The 17921-nt window shown below is 45.2% G+C and overlaps 1 protein-coding gene across 1 annotated transcript; it reads right to left on the bottom strand.

Moving 5' to 3' along the window:
- Positions 1-4136: 4136 nt before the first annotated feature.
- angl4 (Angiopoietin-related protein 4) lies at positions 4137-11527 on the bottom strand. The gene is given in 7 exon segments (NM_001139941.1): positions 4137-5511; positions 5644-5922; positions 6409-6504; positions 6652-6765; positions 9609-9699; positions 9810-9920; positions 10981-11527. Coding segments are annotated over 7 exon segments (1398 nt in total). The 5' UTR covers positions 11503-11527; the 3' UTR covers positions 4137-5326.
- Between the last annotated feature and the right edge of the window lie 6394 nt (positions 11528-17921).

Genomic DNA, 17921 nt, shown 5'->3' with positions numbered 1-17921 from the left:
TTTCAAAATACAGAAATACAGCCGGTATGATGCATTTTACGCCATATGATGCAAAGTGCATCATACCGGCTGTGTTTCTGTTTTTTGAAAGTTATATATCTTGAAACGTGATTGCTGACATGCAAAACATTTTGGGACTATATCAACAATGGACTAATGAAGCAAATACCAAAGGATAGTTTTAGGGTGGAGTTTTCCTTTAAATGATTTCACATATTTAAGGTGTTAAATATGTGTAAAAAAAATGACTACTGTCTTTTTGACTGTCTTTTTTGCCATTTATGAATGTGTTATTCAATGCGTTTCTCTAGGCTTTAGTAGTAAAGGCCAAATTCAATATCTATCAAATCATATTTTTTTTATCAATGTTTTTTTACCTAAAGGGGTCCTAAAATGTAAAATCAGATAGCTAAATGATCCGAAGTATGACAGGGGATAAAGAGGCAAACTTAAGGTGCTACATCCATTCTTGGACTTCTAAATGAATGATACGTACTGTCAGGCTCTGACCTAGGAGAGCTGTGTTTTCTCTGTTTAGCTAGGCCAGGGTGTGATAGGTGGGTGGGCATTCTATGTTTTGTTTTCTATGATTTGGCCGGGTATGGTTTACAAACAGAGGCAGGTGTCTATCGTTGTCTCTGATTGGAAGCCATACTTAGGCAGCCTGTTTTTCCTTTGTTTTTTGTGGGTAGTTGTTTTTCGTTTTGTTGTAAGTACCTGACGGAACTGTCTGCTGTCATTTTTTGGTTTAATTTGTAAGTGTTCATTTCTTTCATTAAAACTCAAGATGAACATATTCCATGCTGCACCTTGGTCTACGCATTCTGACACTTGTGACAGAACTACCCACCACAAGAAGTCCAAGCCACGTGCACTCTCCAGGAGGAGGAGCGGGACCAAGCAGTATGGCTCAGAGGAGTGGACCTGGGAGGAGATCCTAGATGGGGCAGGACCCTGGACAAGGCCTGGGGAGTATCGCCGTCCGCAATGGGAGATAGAGGCAGTGAAGGCGGAACGGCAATACTGGGAGGAACGGCTAGGCAAGCAACAGGAGGCCGAGAGGCAGCGGCAAAAACAAATTGGGGGGGGGCACACGGGTAGATTGGCGAAGGCGAGGTTAAGACCTGAGCCAACTCCCCGTGCTTACCGCAGGGAGCGAGTGACCGAGCAAGCATCGTGTTATGCGGTGATACGCACTGTGTCGCCAGTGCGTACTCACAGCCCGGTGCGCTCGGTGCAAGCTCCTCACGTTGCCGTGCTAGAGTTGGCCGGCAGCCAGGGAGAAGTGCACCGGCTCAACGTATCTGGTCTCCAGTGCGTCTCTTCGGCCCAGGTTATCCTGCACCTGCTCTACGCACGGTACCCCTCATTCACCAGCACAGCCCAGTTCGTCCTGTACCAGCGCTCCGCCCTTGCCGGGCTATAGTCAACATCGAGCCAGGACGGGTTGTGCCAGCCCTCAGCGCCAGACCTCCAGTAAGCCTCCAAGGCCCAGTATACCCTGTGCCTGCTCCGCTCACTCTCCCTCCAGTGCGCCACCATAGCCCAGTACGGCCGGTGCCTGCTTTGAGCACGCGGTCCTCTGCGTCTCCCCAGTCTGGTGAGACCGGTTCCAGCTCCCCGTAGGAAGCCTCCAGTGATAATCAATGGTCCGAAGCCTCCAGTGATAATCCATGGCACGAAGCCTCCAGTGATGATCCATGGCCCGGAGCCTGTAGTGATAATCCATGGCACGAAGCCTCCAGGGATAATCCATGGCACGAAGCCTGTAGGGATGATCCATGGCACAAAGCATCCAGTGGTAATCCATGGCACAAAGCCTCCAGTGATGATCCATGGCGCGGAACCAGTAGTGATGATCCATGGCACGGAGCCTGCAGCGAAGGTCCCCAGTCCGGAACCTACAGAGACGCTCCCCAGCCCGGAGCCTCCAGCGACGCTCCCCAGTCCGGAGCCTCCAGCGACGCTCCCCAGTCCGGAGCCTCCAGCGACGCCCCTCAGCCCGGAGCCTCCAGCGACGCCCCTCAGCCCGGAGCCTCCAGCGACGCTCCCCAGCCCGGAGCCTCCAGCGACGCCCCTCAGCCCGGAGCCTCCAGCGACGCTCCCCTGTCCAGAGCCTCCAGCGACGCTCCGCAGCCCGGAGTCTTCAGCGACGGTCCGCAGCCCGGAGTCTTCAGCGGCGGTCCGCAGCCCCGAGTCTTCAGCGGCGGTCTGCAGCCCAGAGTCTTCAGCGGCAGTCGGCAGTTCAGAGCCTCCGGCGCTGATCCACGGTCTGGTTCCTCCGGCGACACAGAAGCGGGGGGATCAGCGGGCGGTGTGGGGGCTACACCCCGAACCAGAGCCGCCGCCAATTATAGATGCCCACCCGGACCGTCCCCAATAGGTTCAGGTTTGCGGCCGGGAGTCCGCACCTTTGGGGGGGTGTACTGTCAGGCTCTGACCTAGGAGAGCTGTGTTTTCTCTGTTTAGCTAGGCCAGGGTGTGATAGGTGGGTGGGCATTCTATGTTTTGTTTTCTATGATTTGGCCGGATATGGTTTCCAATCAAAGGCAGGTGTCTATCGTTGTCTCTGATTGGAAGCCATACTTAGGCAGCCTGTTTTTCCTTTGTTTTTTGTGGGTAGTTGTTTTCCGTTTTGTTGTAAGTACCTGACGGAACTGTCTGCTGTCATTTTTCTTTAATTTGTATGTGTTCATTTCTTTCATTAAAACTCAAGATGAACATATTCCACGCTGCACCTTGGTCTAGTCATTCTGATGCTTGTGACACGTACCCATTAATCAAATCAAATGTATTTATATAGCCCTTCTTACATCAGCTGATATCTCAAAGTGCTGTACAGAAACCCTGTCTAAAACCCCAAACAGCAAGCAATGCAGGTGTAGAAGCACGGTGGCTAGGAAAAACCAAAACCTAGGAAGAAACCTAGAGAGGAACCAGGCTATGAGGGGTGGCCAGTCCTCTTCTGGCTGTGCCGGGTGGAGAATATAACAGAACATGGCCAAGATGTTCAAATGTTCATAAATGACCAGCATGGTCAAATAATAATAATCACAGTAGTTGTCGAGGGTGCAACAAGTCAGCACCTCAAGACTAAATGTCAGTTGGCTTTTCATAGCCGATCATTGAGAGTATCTCTACCACTCCTGCTGCCTCGTGCTTAGTTCAACTGTCGTATTCCATCAGAAGCGACAATATAAGCTTGTTTTACTCCAATGTTTGTAAACAAAGTAAATTTAAACAACCACTGTATTGCCTAAAAACATGATTAAAAGTATAATTTCTATATCATGCATGGTCAGTGTTAGCATCCATAGTTCTGTCGATGAATGAGAAATGTAACCTCTCTCAGATGAATAGACAGAGCTATGGATGTAACGACTGACCATCCATTATATCACAGTTATAGTTGTAACCATGTTTTGAGGCATGATAGTGTTTGTTTACATTTACTTTGTTTACAAACGTTGGAATAAAACAAGCTTATATTCTGGGTTCTGATGGGATACGAGCTCATGAGGCATTTGTTTTATAAGTTATATTCTTCAAGAATCAATGGGTACAAATCATTAGTTTATGAGTCCAAAAATTGATGTAGCAACTCCTTATTGCCCCATGAATAGAGTAATAGTGTTATTATATCGTGCAATCCTTTAGTGAGTGAGCTACTTTTGTTGCATTAATATCAAGCAAAACTTCTGCAGTCAAGAACAAAATTCTTATAGCAAACAAAAATAATGATATTAAAAGCAAAACACAAACTCAAAAGTAACATATTGCAAGGTCGGTCCCAGGATGGGGGACTAGATGTAGCTGGAAGTGGTGATAGATAAACATGTGAAAAGGGGAGGGGAAAAAAAATTCACGAGGGAAAAACACTACATGTGAATCTTCACACATGTCCGTTAAAAAAAATATATATTTATATATTTCACGTGTCCGACAACCACGTGATTTCTTCATGTGGTCTTTTTGTAAGGGATTTGATACTCAATTCTGGTCATTGGCTCACTTCTGGATTGTATTTCCAGTTGCATCAGTGTGTTTGATCAGAGATCAGACAGAGAATTGTCTGTTTCATGCCAAAGATAATTTTCATTGGCTGGTTCACGCCAAAGATCATTTTCATTGGCTGGTTCATGCCAAAGATCAGTTTATTTTCTCTTAAAAAAACAGCAATTTTACACAACTGGAAAACATGAAACAGACAATATAAATTACAAACAGGCGATAGCAGAAATATATAACGATTCTTTACAACTTATAAATAAAAAAACTCAAGTCATCAACAAGAACACTATAGAATTTTACAACAAGTTACAGTCAAGGTTCTGAAGAGACAGTCGACATTCATTCATCATACACTAGACAGAAATAGATGACTCTGGTCATTTTAAGGACAGTCAATGTGACTGAAGGGTAAAAGATCTCCACGAGAACACAACAGTGGAGCGTGAGCTTACTTTGATTCAAAATAAAACTGCAGGAAATGTAGTGTTACATTGTACAGAAGCTGGATTGATGTTTGCTACATAGAATAACTTTAAATTTAGACAATGAAACCACCATTGTTGAAAAATACTTCACACACGTTCTATCTCATTACATCCTGTAATTCTGTAATTATAGTTTACAGTGATTATTTCTTTACATAATGCCTTTGGATAGCTAATGGCATTACTTTCATGTGGAAAAACAACAAATTGTTTCAGTCACCATTTGGTCCATACAATCGGATTAAGAAACTCTCTAGAGCAGCCCCACTGGTACAACTACAGTGTTCATTCTGACAAAACTTTGCTCTAGCTAGAAATCCTGTTAAAACTCTGGGAGAGCTCTTGCATTCAGAAACCACTGTCAGATAGGTCTTAACGTGGAAAATGCTTGGTTTCTTGCAACACAAAACACGTTGGAACTCGCCTCATTCTGTTCCATTCATTGATGCCGTCTGAGAGGCCCAGCGTTGCTTTAAACAGTGATTAAGAGTGAGCTCATACCACAGCTGTGGTGAAACACCCTTGCTAACTTTCCACTGCTAGATTCACATGTACATGTACTTCTTAACATCTTAAAGATACATTTATTCATTGTTCGGTTGTGTATCTAGCTGAGAGACTGTAAGACTTTTGAAAAACAGAGAATTGGAAACATGGAGCCCATTCAAGTACGAGTTATTTTGGTTTTGATAATGGCCTTGGCTCTGTTGAAGTCTCACTGGGTGAAGCCAGGACTGACTGTGTAGCTTACCCAATTCATCAGCTAACCACCTCTAACAGTGTTTCAGTTCAAGAGGAGAAAATTTGCCAGAATGCTGAGTGTCTCTCCTCTATGACTTGTTCTCGATCACAGCGGGGGCGATCATCATGATGGTGGTCTTCAGGGGATAGTAGTGGCCACGCCAGGTCTTCCAGAAGACCCCCTGCTTCCTCTGATGCCTCTGCTTGGGAGGAGGGCTCATGAAGTAGCGGCCGTTCAGGTTGGAACGTCCACAGTTGCTGAACCACCAGCCACCTGGAGAAAGAGAGCAAACATCTGGTTAGATTGGCATTGGTGCTACATTCCCAATTTGAGTTATTGAGAGATAAATCTTAGATAGAATTCAACCAAATAGTAACTTTGAACTTTGAAAAAGAGGAGACGTACCAGAGAGGTGTTTGGCGCAGTTGGTGTCGCTCTTCTGGTCATTGTCTTGGTCGCGGGTGGAGAAGGGCAGGCCGGAGGCCTCGGTAGCCAGGGCGCTCTCCAGGTTGCCGTTGGAGGTCTCTTGGATGTGGAGGGCGTAGTGGCTCTCCTCCCCGCCCAGACGGATGGGGTACTGGATGGTCTCAGAATCACCTCTCCAGTCGGAGAACTTAACCTTGAGGATGTAGTCTGTGTCTTTAGCCACGGCGCTCATCTTCTCAAGACCAAGCCAGAACTCACCTAGAGAGAGAGAGAGAGAGATCAAAGGAGTTAAAACCTGATCAGTGACTGTGGTAGCATGTGCAAAGTCTGCATACATGTGTCCAGATATCTCAGTGTCTTCGTTAATTTAAAGGATCTGATCGTAACAGGGCTGGTAATCACTTAATCTAATTTAACAGGAATAGACCATGCGATTTGGTCACTTCTGGCACCTAAAGCCACCAGGGACATTAAAGCTGGAGATTAGATGGTTGTTTATGCCAAACCTGCCATATCAAGATCCATCTGATCCCTCGATCTTGATATCTACAATCCTGTTTTAGTGTTAGTATCACTGCTTGTTAATCAAACTGAACTGGGAGGTTTCGGGTCAAGAGCTCTGCGCTGTACTGTTCTATGCTGTGGATGTGGGTGGTACTGTCCGAACCTCGGTGTGACCACGCTAGCTAGCTCCAGAGGAATTTATTGAGGGAGATGATAAAAGACAACAGAGGATATATTTACCATTCAGACTGCCAAAGCCGCTCTGGTAGGCCTGCCATAGCTGGTCAAAGTCAACTGAGCCATCCTGGCGCCTCTGGATCACAGTCCAGCCACCTTCTGTAGAGAGGAAAGAGAAAGAGCAGTGGGATTAGTCTTTTTTTTACTACCGCCAACTGTCATACATGTATGGATACAATATGTTCATAAACTAAGCTATAGGGTAACCTTATACAGTGAGCCAAAATCCTGGCTAACTCCACTTACCGGTTGTCATTTCGCAGAAGACTTCAAAGGATTGGGAGTTTAATGGCTGAATGGTGTACACTCCGCTGGCCGTCTCGCCTCTCAGGAACAGCTCATGGCATTCTGAGGCCATCTCTGAAAAAAACAAAGACAAAAACACAACACGGTTCACAAACTGTTCTCCCACACGTCGTATCTCAAGACAGTATCAGTATACGTCGTCAAGGTCTGTGTTCTAACAGTGCCTTGGCCTTTCCCCTTCGCTGGCACAAATATTCTATTTATAAATGACTCATTCAACTAGAAAACAAAAACTCTGGTTTCTTATCTCAAGCGCCTTGAACAGCAGCCAACATAGAGCTTGTTTGTGAGCTATGGGGCAAAAGTCCACCCTGCCTCTGACAACTCTACTTGTTTTCTACTGAGGGAATTCACACTTGTGTGTATGGAAGTGGGGGTTGGGTGGGTCCAAGCAGAAGTAGTCAAATATGACTGTTTTTAAAATATTATTTTGTAGGGACATTATTGCATAACATGTTTACCTTTCACTTAATAACTAGGTCAGATGTTCAGGAATCAGGATACATCTGGTTTCCCTATCTGGGATCCCTATCATTGGCTTCTTCATTGTAGCTCTCCAGGTCTGTGAATGCTGAATGTTTGCACATAAAGAGGCCTTATCTTGAAGTGGGTTTATTAGTAATTGTAAACCTAGCAAAGCTTAAGAGTTAGTGTTGTCTAGTCTGACCTGCCCGGAACAAAAGAGAGCTTAGTAGCGATTGGTTGCTGTGCTCATGAGGTAGAATGAGATAGAAACAGCATTAACAAAAGGTATGGGGGGCCCAGTGGCTGTCATGTGCCTGATGAGGCATGAGATGGTGCACACCCTTAATGTTTTCCAGAAAAGGGTTCAAGTTTATATGATGCCGACTTGATAGATACTGCATACGTTCATCGGCTATGATGCTCTTTATCAGCACCAATCGCCTAAATAAATATTTTAATTGAATTGGAGCCAATCAATCGATATTGGTTTTGGTTTGATTGATATTGATTTGACTTGGTTGATATTGAACAAACATAAGAGCAGACCACGGGACCCCAATGCATCACTCTTCTGAAATAACCCTTTCGGGGCGAAGCATGAACTCTATTGATTAGCGGTGCGTGGTTGTGGTCGCAGTTTGCCTTGGGGTCAGGGGTTCCTCTCAACTTTGGCACACTTCTCATTTATCTACGGCCGGAGAAGCAGGGGTCTACAGGGATGGGGAGCGGGGAAGGAGGGATGGAGGAGGGGAGAAGAGAGACTTTTGACTACTCTGATAGATCTGGGGGAAAGGTTGCACATTCTTGAGGGATGTACCACTGTTTTATGACGAGAGGGAAAAATGGGAGGGCTGGAAGGAGCAAGGAGGTATGCAGTCAGTGCCTTCAAAACAACAAAGGATGTGTGTACAAAGTTCACCAGACTAAATTAAACCGCCTCCTTTTCCTTGAATTCTTTCATGACTTTTTCTGGCTCTGGGCCAAATGACCTAATCTGAGGAACATACACTCTTAATAAAAAGGGTTCCAAAAGGGTTCTTCGGCTGTCCCTATAGAAAAACCTTTAATGTTCCAGGTAGAACTCTTTTGGGTTCTATGTAGAACCCTCTGTGTAAAGGGTTCTACATGGAACTCAAAAGGGTTCTACCTGGAATCAAAAGGGTTCTCCCTGGAACCAAAAAGGTTCTCCTGGAACCAAAAAGGGTTCTTCAGAGGGTTCTCCTATGGGGACAGCCGAACAACCCTTTTAGGTTCTAAATTTGCCAAAATTCCCCCTCCTCCGCCCCAAGCTCCATCAGATTTGTGAGTTATCCCCCTGTGCTGGGCTGTGACCCTGAGTTAACACAGTCCGAGACAGCTGAACTATTACCCAATTGGAGTTCAGCCAGATAACTTGTTTCTTTTACAGAATTTCTGAAATCCTGCTGACGTCAGAATTTGCTGTGAGACGACTCATTGTGTTCTGCTGGGTGACTGCATCTCACAATTCTGGGCCTGTAGGTTCACCTTTCACCTACTCCCTCAGTGGCTATCAGACAGTGGGAAATAGTGTAAAACCCAGTATTTAGATAGAACCACAAGTCATGTTGCTTTTGATTGAGAGAGCGATAATTTACTTGTTTAACAGGAAATATACTGAAATGGTATGTATAACAATGTTACTTTCTTTTTCAATCAACTCTGAGTAGGTCAATCACATATCTGACCAACTTCCATAAAGTGACATGGTTCGCATAGGTCACATTCAGAGTTAAAACATGACTCACATATCCTGTAAAGGCCAATTGATTCATTCATATCCCTCAATGTTGACTTTTTAGTGAGACCATACCCTAGCTAAAGCACTAAACAGGAACTTGCCATGAGTTAATCATTGTTCCATTGCCAGAAATCCTTTTCCCTACTTGGCCATGATCAAGCTCCATACAGCACTGATGAAAACCCACATTATGAGCTGGCCACAGTAGTACAGTTCAGATGTTAACAGCTGTCTGGTTTGGGTGTAGGTTGAGGACATCATGATCACTTTTACAATTACTGTACTACTGCATTACGTAAGACAGTGTGTAACCTAACTTCATTGCCACTTCCCACTGTGATCTTTTTCTTTATACTGTGAATATATTATATTTTCTGTGAACCCAATGAAACCGTTCCTTCAGACAAGTAATGTACATGTTCAGTCATTGGTAAGTGCATTAATTGGCATGGCCAATCACATGTGCGTCATGTTTCGCGGGCCTTGGCGGATAGATGCGCGCGGGCAATTAACTGATAATTACAGTCAATTCTTCACGTCATTTAGAGGGAAGTCCAGTTAAACTTGATGTTTTAAGCCTCTTACTGTCTCAAAGGAGATGGCATGGGAGATCAGTATTTGTCTGGGCGTCAATTTAAACAGCGGATTTGACATGAAGCTTGGCTTTACTTACCGATGGGTGAGTCGCGCTGCTCAATGCTGCCATTTTGAACGGCCTCTTCTGGTTTCCGCCTGAATGCTGGTCTCTCTTTTTTCAGCTGAATCTGAGTGAGCAAGGAAAACGACGTTTTAAATAATTCATAATACATAATAGCCTCATGAATTGTTTACATAATTATACATGGGTCAGTGATATTCACAGAATGTTTCATACCTGGTGTTGCAGGGTCCTGATGCGCACGTTCTGCTTTTCAAGTTTATCTTGCTGGAGTTGGATTCTGTTGACCAGGTCATCAATACGTTTATTCTGAGCTTCCAGCATCCACTGAAAGAAAACAGACAGGTACCCTGTTAGTCTTTCTCCTGTGACATCATTTTAAGTAGCCTAGGTTTCTTATAACTTAGGAATAGCCCACCACCAAAGCCGATATTGTGATCTGTGTTTTTAGACTATAACATATAACGTAACGTTAGACCACTATGTGCTTGTACTTTGAATGGGGCCGCATTTCACATAGCCTATCCGAGCACATTCAACAGCTTTTGTCATGTCCAACCCGGTAGTTTGGTTACATAATAACGCGGGGGTTTCCATCCCACAAAAAAGTCAATGTCAGAACAAGAAATTATATGTTTTACTTTTCAGGTGCTATAGCAGCTCCACGTGATCTTTAAATCAAGAGTGACATTTTCCTCAACTGGGCTATGTTCAAAATATCATGGTTTAAAAATCATTCACACATTCTGAAACGAATGCGTGCAGTTCCTTTGTCTGGCCAACGTTTAGCACGTAGTCCACGCACTCCAGCACAATAAACACACCTACTGGCATGCCTTCAGACAGTGCTTTAGGCTGAATATCTTTAAATCCCTTTGAGTCAATGTAAATAATCCCAGACCAACTGTTCTTGTCCATCAAAGTGCATCTATTGTCCCCCTCCAGTTGTTCCTCTGAACATCAGCTAATGGGCCATTTGCTAAACTATTATGCATGACTAATGTAGGAGAAAGTATAATACTAGTAGCCTACTGTATTACACATTACTTAATGTTAATCAATTAATCTATTTGCTGTGGTGTTTTGTCATGTTATCGCAGTAAATTAATAGTAAATGAGTATGCCAGGCTGCTCACTAAAAAAGCATTATTTGGTAATGCCTTCATACAACTGAAGCAATCAGAATTGTAGTGATCAGAAATTAATGGATACAATGGCAACTGCAGAGAAGTAAACTCACAAAGGGGGAGACATGCATCAGTTAGCTTAATCACTTTCTAGCTCAAGTCATTTGCTTCCCTTCCTTCACACCAAATGCACAATTGTATCATAGCTTATTTTCCAAACACAATGAATGACCAAATAGAGTCATGGATTCCCTCCTTACCTGAATGATGCGTGCATCGCTGTAGTTGCCTGCGTTGCCCATGTTCATGTCGGGCAGCCCCTCTCCCTGCAGCATGCCATCCATCTTCTCCTCCAGCTTGTTCATCCTCTCATCCACCCTCTTCCTCTCCTGCTGCATCTCCTCTGTCTTCTCCCTCAGCTCGGCCGTCTCGTTGAGCACCTGGACCTCCATGTCCTCCAGCCCCCGGGCCTTGGCCTTCAACACCTCGCCCTCCGCCTGCAGCCTCTGGCTCTCCTTGCCCAGGTCCGCTGCAGTGCCGTTGAAGACCTTCAGCTTGGCAGTGATGTCCCTCATCTGGCCCTTGGTTTTGTCCACATGCTCCTTGAGGCCTTGGCCTAGCTGGAGCAGGCCATGGGCGATCACATTCACGTCGTCCCACGCTGCATACTGCATCCTCTTCTCCTTCCTGCTGGTGGCCGAGCCTCCTCTCCTCTCGAAGGGGTTGCCGGTGGCCATCAGAATGACCAGGCACAGAGTCAGGGTTGCTAGTGTTGTCTTCATTGTTGCCTGCTTTCCTTTGTTTGTTCGTTGGCTCGGGTTCTTTGGTCGTTTTTTTGTCAGGTGGTTTGCAGAAGCACCCTTCTCTTCCCAGTTCGTTGCTTGAGCTCAAGATCCTACCTCTCTGTGCTGAGCACTTTGGTTTTATACTTTCAGAGCCCTTCAACTGGCTGATCTGATTGGCTGGCCGAGCAGAGGGGGGAGAGCTGCTCTCAGGTTTCTCCCCCGCTCAGTTAACTCTTTATGTCAAGCAAAGGCAAGAGAGGGGAGCATGTGATGTAACAATGAAGCCAATTTCATCACTACCTGTAAAATACAGTAAACAAAGAGATTTCAGTCAAATTATTGCACATTGACATGCACAGCTGTACAATAAAAGACAGCTTTATGTGCAAACAGATCTTTCTACTGTCACCATAATGTTTCTACTATCACTATACTGTTTCTATCATTCAGTACCCATTGAGAATCACACAGCTGTATGGTAAAGGATGGATTAACACACTTTGTGTGATAAACATGATGACGTAACAAAGAAATGGTTGATATCACTTCAAACAAGAGAGGAAAGCCTATGCTGATTGATACCTGTTACTTTGCTGTTGATAATATTATTGTTATGGTGTGATAATGCTATGATAACATTACGGTGTGACAATGCTGTGATAACGGCATGGCGCGATAATGCTGCGGCAACGCCACAGCGCGATAATGTTGTGATAATGTTATGACAACGCTATGACGCGACAACGTTGCGATAATGATAGGATAACGGCGCAGAGGGATAATATTACGATAACGTTAGTGTGAAAATGCTGCGATAATGTTATGGTGTGATAATATTATGACAATGTTATGGTGTGACTTGAACATAATATACAAATGACACAAGTTACCATTACTTTCTATAAAGAGGTTAGGTAGTTATTACAGGTAAAGCTAAGTGTATGTTATTTTCCGAAACGCTTAAAAATCAGATTATTTATGTGTATGTACATTGGATGGTGCCCACATTGATCGTGCCCCTGCTTATAAATATTTTGGCATCTGGATTGACGAAAAGCTATGTTTCAAAAAGAATATTGATGAGTTAGTTAAGAATTAAAATGGGCTTCCTTTAAGGATTGGCCCCTTTTAATCAAATTTCGCCTAAAATGACATACCCAAATCTAACTGCCTGTAGCTCAGGCCCTGTAGCAAGGATATGCATATTCTAGGTACCGTTTGTGGAAATGTGAAAGGAATGTAGGAGAATATAGCACATTAGATCTGGTAAAAGATAATACAAAGAAAAAAACTAATGTTTTTTTGTATTTTTTGTACCATCATCTTTGAAATGCAAGAGAAAGACCATAATGTATTATTCCAGCCCATGTGCAATTTAGATTTTGGCTACTAGATGGCAGCAGTGTATGTGCCACGTTTCAGACTTATCCAATGAACCATTGCATTTCTGTTCAAAATGTTGTATCAAGACCGCCCAAATGTGCCTAATTTGTTTATTAATAACTTTTCATGTTCAAAACTGTGCACTTTTCTCAAACAATAGAATGGTATTCTTTCACTGTAACAGCTACTGTAAACTGGACAGTGCAGTTAGATTAGCAAGAATTTAAGCTTTCTGCCAATATCAGATATGTCTATGTCCTGGGAAATGTTCTTGTTACTTACAACCTCATGCTAATCGCATTAGCCTACGTTAGCTCAACTGTCCCACAGGGGACCCACCAATCCCGAAGAAGATAACTCTATAGAGATCCCTTCGATCTCCACTGAGTCAGGGAAGGATAACTCTGGAGATCCCTTCGATCTCCACTGAGTCAGGGAAGGACTACTCTGGAGATCCTTTCGATCTCCACTGAGTCAGGGAAAGAGAACTCTGGAGATACCTTCGATCTCCACTGAGTCAGGGAAGGATAACTCTGGAGATCCCTTCGATCTCCACTGAGTCAGGGATGTTTAACTCTGGAGATCCCTTCAATCTCCACTGAGTCAGGGAAGGATAACTCTGGAGATCCCTTCGATCTCCACTGAGTCAGGGAAGGATAACTCTGGAGATCCCTTCGATCTCCACTGAGTCAGGGAAGGACTACTCTGGAGATCCTTTCGATCTCCACTGAGTCAGGGATAGATAACTTTGGAGATCCCTTCAATCTCCACTGAGTCAGGGAAGGACAACTCTGGAGATCCCTTCGATCTCCACTGAGTCAGGGTTGGCTGACTCTGGAGATCCCTTCGATCTCCACTGAGTCAGGGAAGGATAACTCTGGAGATCCCTTCGATCTCCACTGAGTCAGGGATGCTTAACTCTGGAGATCCCTTCGATCTCCACTGAGTCAGGGATGCTTAACTCTGGAGATCCCTTCAATCTCCACTGAGTCAGGGATAGATAACTCTGGAGATCCCTTCGATCTCCACTGAGTCAGGGAAGGACAACTCTGGAGATCCCTTCGATCTCCACTGAGTCAGGGATGGCTGACTCTGGAGATCCCTTCGATCTCCACTGAGTCAGGGAAGGATAACTCTGGAGATCCCTTTGATCTCCACTGAGTCAGGGATGGATGACTCTGGAGATCCCTTCGATCTCCACTGAGTCAGGGATGGATGACTCTGGAGATCCCTTCGATCTCCACTGAGTCAGGGATGGATGACTCTGGAGATCCCTTCGATCTCCACTGAGTCAGGGATGGCTGACTCTGGAGATCCCTTCGATCTCCACTGAGTCAGGGAAGGATGACTCTGGAGATCCCTTCGATCTCCACTGAGTCAGGGAAGGATAACTCCGGAGATCCCTTCGATCTCCACTGAGTCAGGGATGTTTAACTCTGGAGATCCCTTCAATCTCCACTGAGTCAGGGAAGGATAACTCTGGAGATCCCTTCAATCTCCACTGAGTCAGGGAAGGATAACTCTGGAGATCCCTTCGATCTCCACTGAGTCAGGGAAAGAGAACTCTGGAGATACCTTCGATCTCCACTGAGTCAGGGAAGGATAACTCTGGAGATCCCTTCGATCTCCACTGAGTCAGGGATGCTTAACTCTGGAGTTCCCTTCGATCTCCACTGAGTCAGGGATGGATGACTCTGGAGATCCCTTCGATCTCCACTGAGTCAGGGATGCTTAACTCTGGAGATCCCTTCAATCTCCACTGAGTCAGGGATAGATAACTTTGGAGATCCCTTCAATCTCCACTGAGTCAGGGAAGGACAACTCTGGAGATCCCTTCGATCTCCACTGAGTCAGGGTTGGCTGACTCTGGAGATCCCTTCGATCTCCACTGAGTCAGGGAAGGATAACTCTGGAGATCCCTTCGATCTCCACTGAGTCAGGGATGCTTAACTCTGGAGATCCCTTCGATCTCCACTGAGTCAGGGATGCTTATCTCTGGAGATCCCTTCAATCTCCACTGAGTCAGGGAAGGATAACTCTGGAGATCCCTTCGATCTCCACTGAGTCAGGGAAAGAGAACTCTGGAGATACCTTCGATCTCCACTGAGTCAGGGAAGGATAACTCTGGAGATCCCTTCGATCTCCACTGAGTCAGGGATGCTTAACTCTGGAGATCCCTTCGATCTCCACTGAGTCAGGGATGGATGACTCTGGAGATCCCTTCGATCTCCACTGAGTCAGGGATGCTTAACTCTGGAGATCCCTTCAATCTCCACTGAGTCAGGGATAGATAACTTTGGAGATCCCTTCAATCTCCACTGAGTCAGGGAAGGACAACTCTGGAGATCCCTTCGATCTCCACTGAGTCAGGGTTGGCTGACTCTGGAGATCCCTTCGATCTCCACTGAGTCAGGGAAGGATAACTCTGGAGATCCCTTCGATCTCCACTGAGTCAGGGATGCTTAACTCTGGAGATCCCTTCGATCTCCACTGAGTCAGGGATGCTTAACTCTGGAGATCCCTTCGATCTCCACTGAGTCAGGGATGCTTATCTCTGGAGATCCCTTCAATCTCCACTGAGTCAGGGATAGATAACTCTGGAGATCCCTTCGATCTCCACTGAGTCAGGGAAGGACAACTCTGGAGATCCCTTCGATCTCCACTGAGTCAGGGATGGCTGACTCTGGAGATCCCTTCGATCTCCACTGAGTCAGGGAAGGATAACTCTGGAGATCCCTTTGATCTCCACTGAGTCAGGGATGGATGACTCTGGAGATCCCTTCGATTTCCACTGAGTCAGGGATGGATGACTCTGGAGATCCCTTCGATCTCCACTGAGTCAGGGATGGATGACTCTGGAGATCCCTTCGATCTCCACTGAGTCAGGGATGGATGACTCTGGAGATCCCTTTAATCTCCACTGAGTCAGGGATGTTTAACTCTGGAGATCCCTTCAATCTCCACTGAGTCAGGGAAGGATAACTCTGGAGATCCCTTCGATCTCCACTGAGTCAGGGAAGGATAACTCTGGAGATCCCTTCGAACTCCACTGAGTCAGGGAAGGACTACTCTGGAGATCCTTTCGATCTCCACTGAGTCAGGGAAAGAGAAGTCTGGAGATACCTTCGATCTCCACTGAGTCAGGGAAGGATAACTCTGGAGATCCCTTCGATCTCCACTGAGTCAGGGATGCTTAACTCTGGAGATCCCTTCAATCTCCACTGAGTCAGGGATAGATAACTCTGGAGATCCCTTCGATCTCCACTGAGTCAGGGAAGGACAACTCTGGAGATCCCTTCGATCTCCACTGAGTCAGGGATGGCTGACTCTGGAGATCCCTTCGATCTCCACTGAGTCAGGGAAGGATAACTCTGGAGATCCCTTTGATCTCCACTGAGTCAGGGATGGATGACTCTGGAGATCCCTTCGATCTCCACTGAGTCAGGGATGGATGACTCTGGAGATCCCTTCGATCTCCACTGAGTCAGGGATGGATGACTCTGGAGATCCCTTCGATCTCCACTGAGTCAGGGATGGATGACTCTGGAGATCCCTTCAATCTCCACTGAGTCAGGGATAGATAACTCTGGAGATCCCTTCGATCTCCACTGAGTCAGGGAAGGACAACTCTGGAGATCCCTTCGATCTCCACTGAGTCAGGGATGGCTGACTCTGGAGATCCCTTCGATCTCCACTGAGTCAGGGATGGACGACTCTGGAGATCCCTTCAATCTCCACTGAGTCAGGGATGGCTGACTCTGGAGATCCCTTCGATCTCCACTGAGTCAGGGAAGGATGACTCTGGAGATCCCTTCGATCTCCACTGAGTCAGGGAAGGATAACTCCGGAGATCCCTTCGATCTCCACTGAGTCAGGGAAGGATAACTCCGGAGATCCCTTTGATCTCCACTGAGTCAGGGAAGGATAACTCTGGAGATCCCTTCGATCTCCACTGAGTCAGGGATGCTTAACTCTGGAGATCCCTTCGATCTCCACTGAGTTAGTTAATTCTGCTTTTAGTTTTTTAGCACCTTAGTTTTTTAGCACCTAGTTTTTTAGCACAATTCATAACATGAAAATTAACTTTTTGTCAATCCAGATGCCCAAATATTTATTATGACTTATTGAGGACCTTTTTACTGAAGAATGTGTTTGTTTTCTATGATTGTGTTTTGTAGCTCTGTTTTGCTTTTTGTAGCGCATTGATGTGTATATTTTGGTGAATATTTATTTAATTACAGCGCTCTTCTGTAAAAGAGACCTTGGTCTCAGCATGATAAAGGGTTTTTGATAAATCAGTGGGCCGCATTCATTTACACAAGGCTTTAATAGCTCAAAATGTTACATTGCATATAAATGTGCATAGCTAATAATTTGACAAAATATGTCCAGTGTGTGAATAAACATTCTGTATTGCGTCCTCCATAAAGAAAAATAACTGATTGTACTTAGTTAAATGAAGTCCAGTCAGGTCTATAATTATTGGCACCCTTGATAAAGATGAGAAAAACATGTATAATACAAATACTGAGCTATATTGTATGCTAAAAAATATATATTTTCATGTAATCTGACCATAGTACCGGTTCCAATCCAAGTGCCAATGCCGCTTATCAAACTCCAGGCAGTGCTGTGGTCAAATGACATGAAAATAGATATCTTTGGCCACAGACACCAGTGGAGGGTTTGGCGTTGAAAAACAGAAGCATATGCAGCATACCTCATATGGTAAAATATGGTGGTGGATCTTTGATGTTATGGGGCTACTTTGCTTCCACTGGTACTGGGGCCTTTGTAAAGGTTTTGCCAATAATTATGTACCTGACTGAACTTCTTAATAAACTGAATATCATTTCAAGTCTAGATTTGTATTGAAGCCAGTACAGAGAAAACACAATCGGAGAAAAAGCTATTTGAGCCAGCCTAATTGTATGGCTGGGATAAATGAAAGCCGGTTGCGGTTGTGTGAAGTCACTGGCACTGTGTTGGACGTCAGGAGGAACGTGCTGTATGATTTGGCCTGAGGTGCTCCT

Source organism: Salmo salar, chromosome 03 (genome assembly GCF_965601325.2).
Source record: "Salmo salar chromosome 03, fSalSal1, whole genome shotgun sequence".
Taxonomy (NCBI): Eukaryota; Metazoa; Chordata; class Actinopteri; order Salmoniformes; family Salmonidae; genus Salmo; species Salmo salar.
The sequence above is the reverse complement of the archived record's forward strand: the minus strand, read 5'-3'. Positions and strand labels throughout refer to the sequence as shown.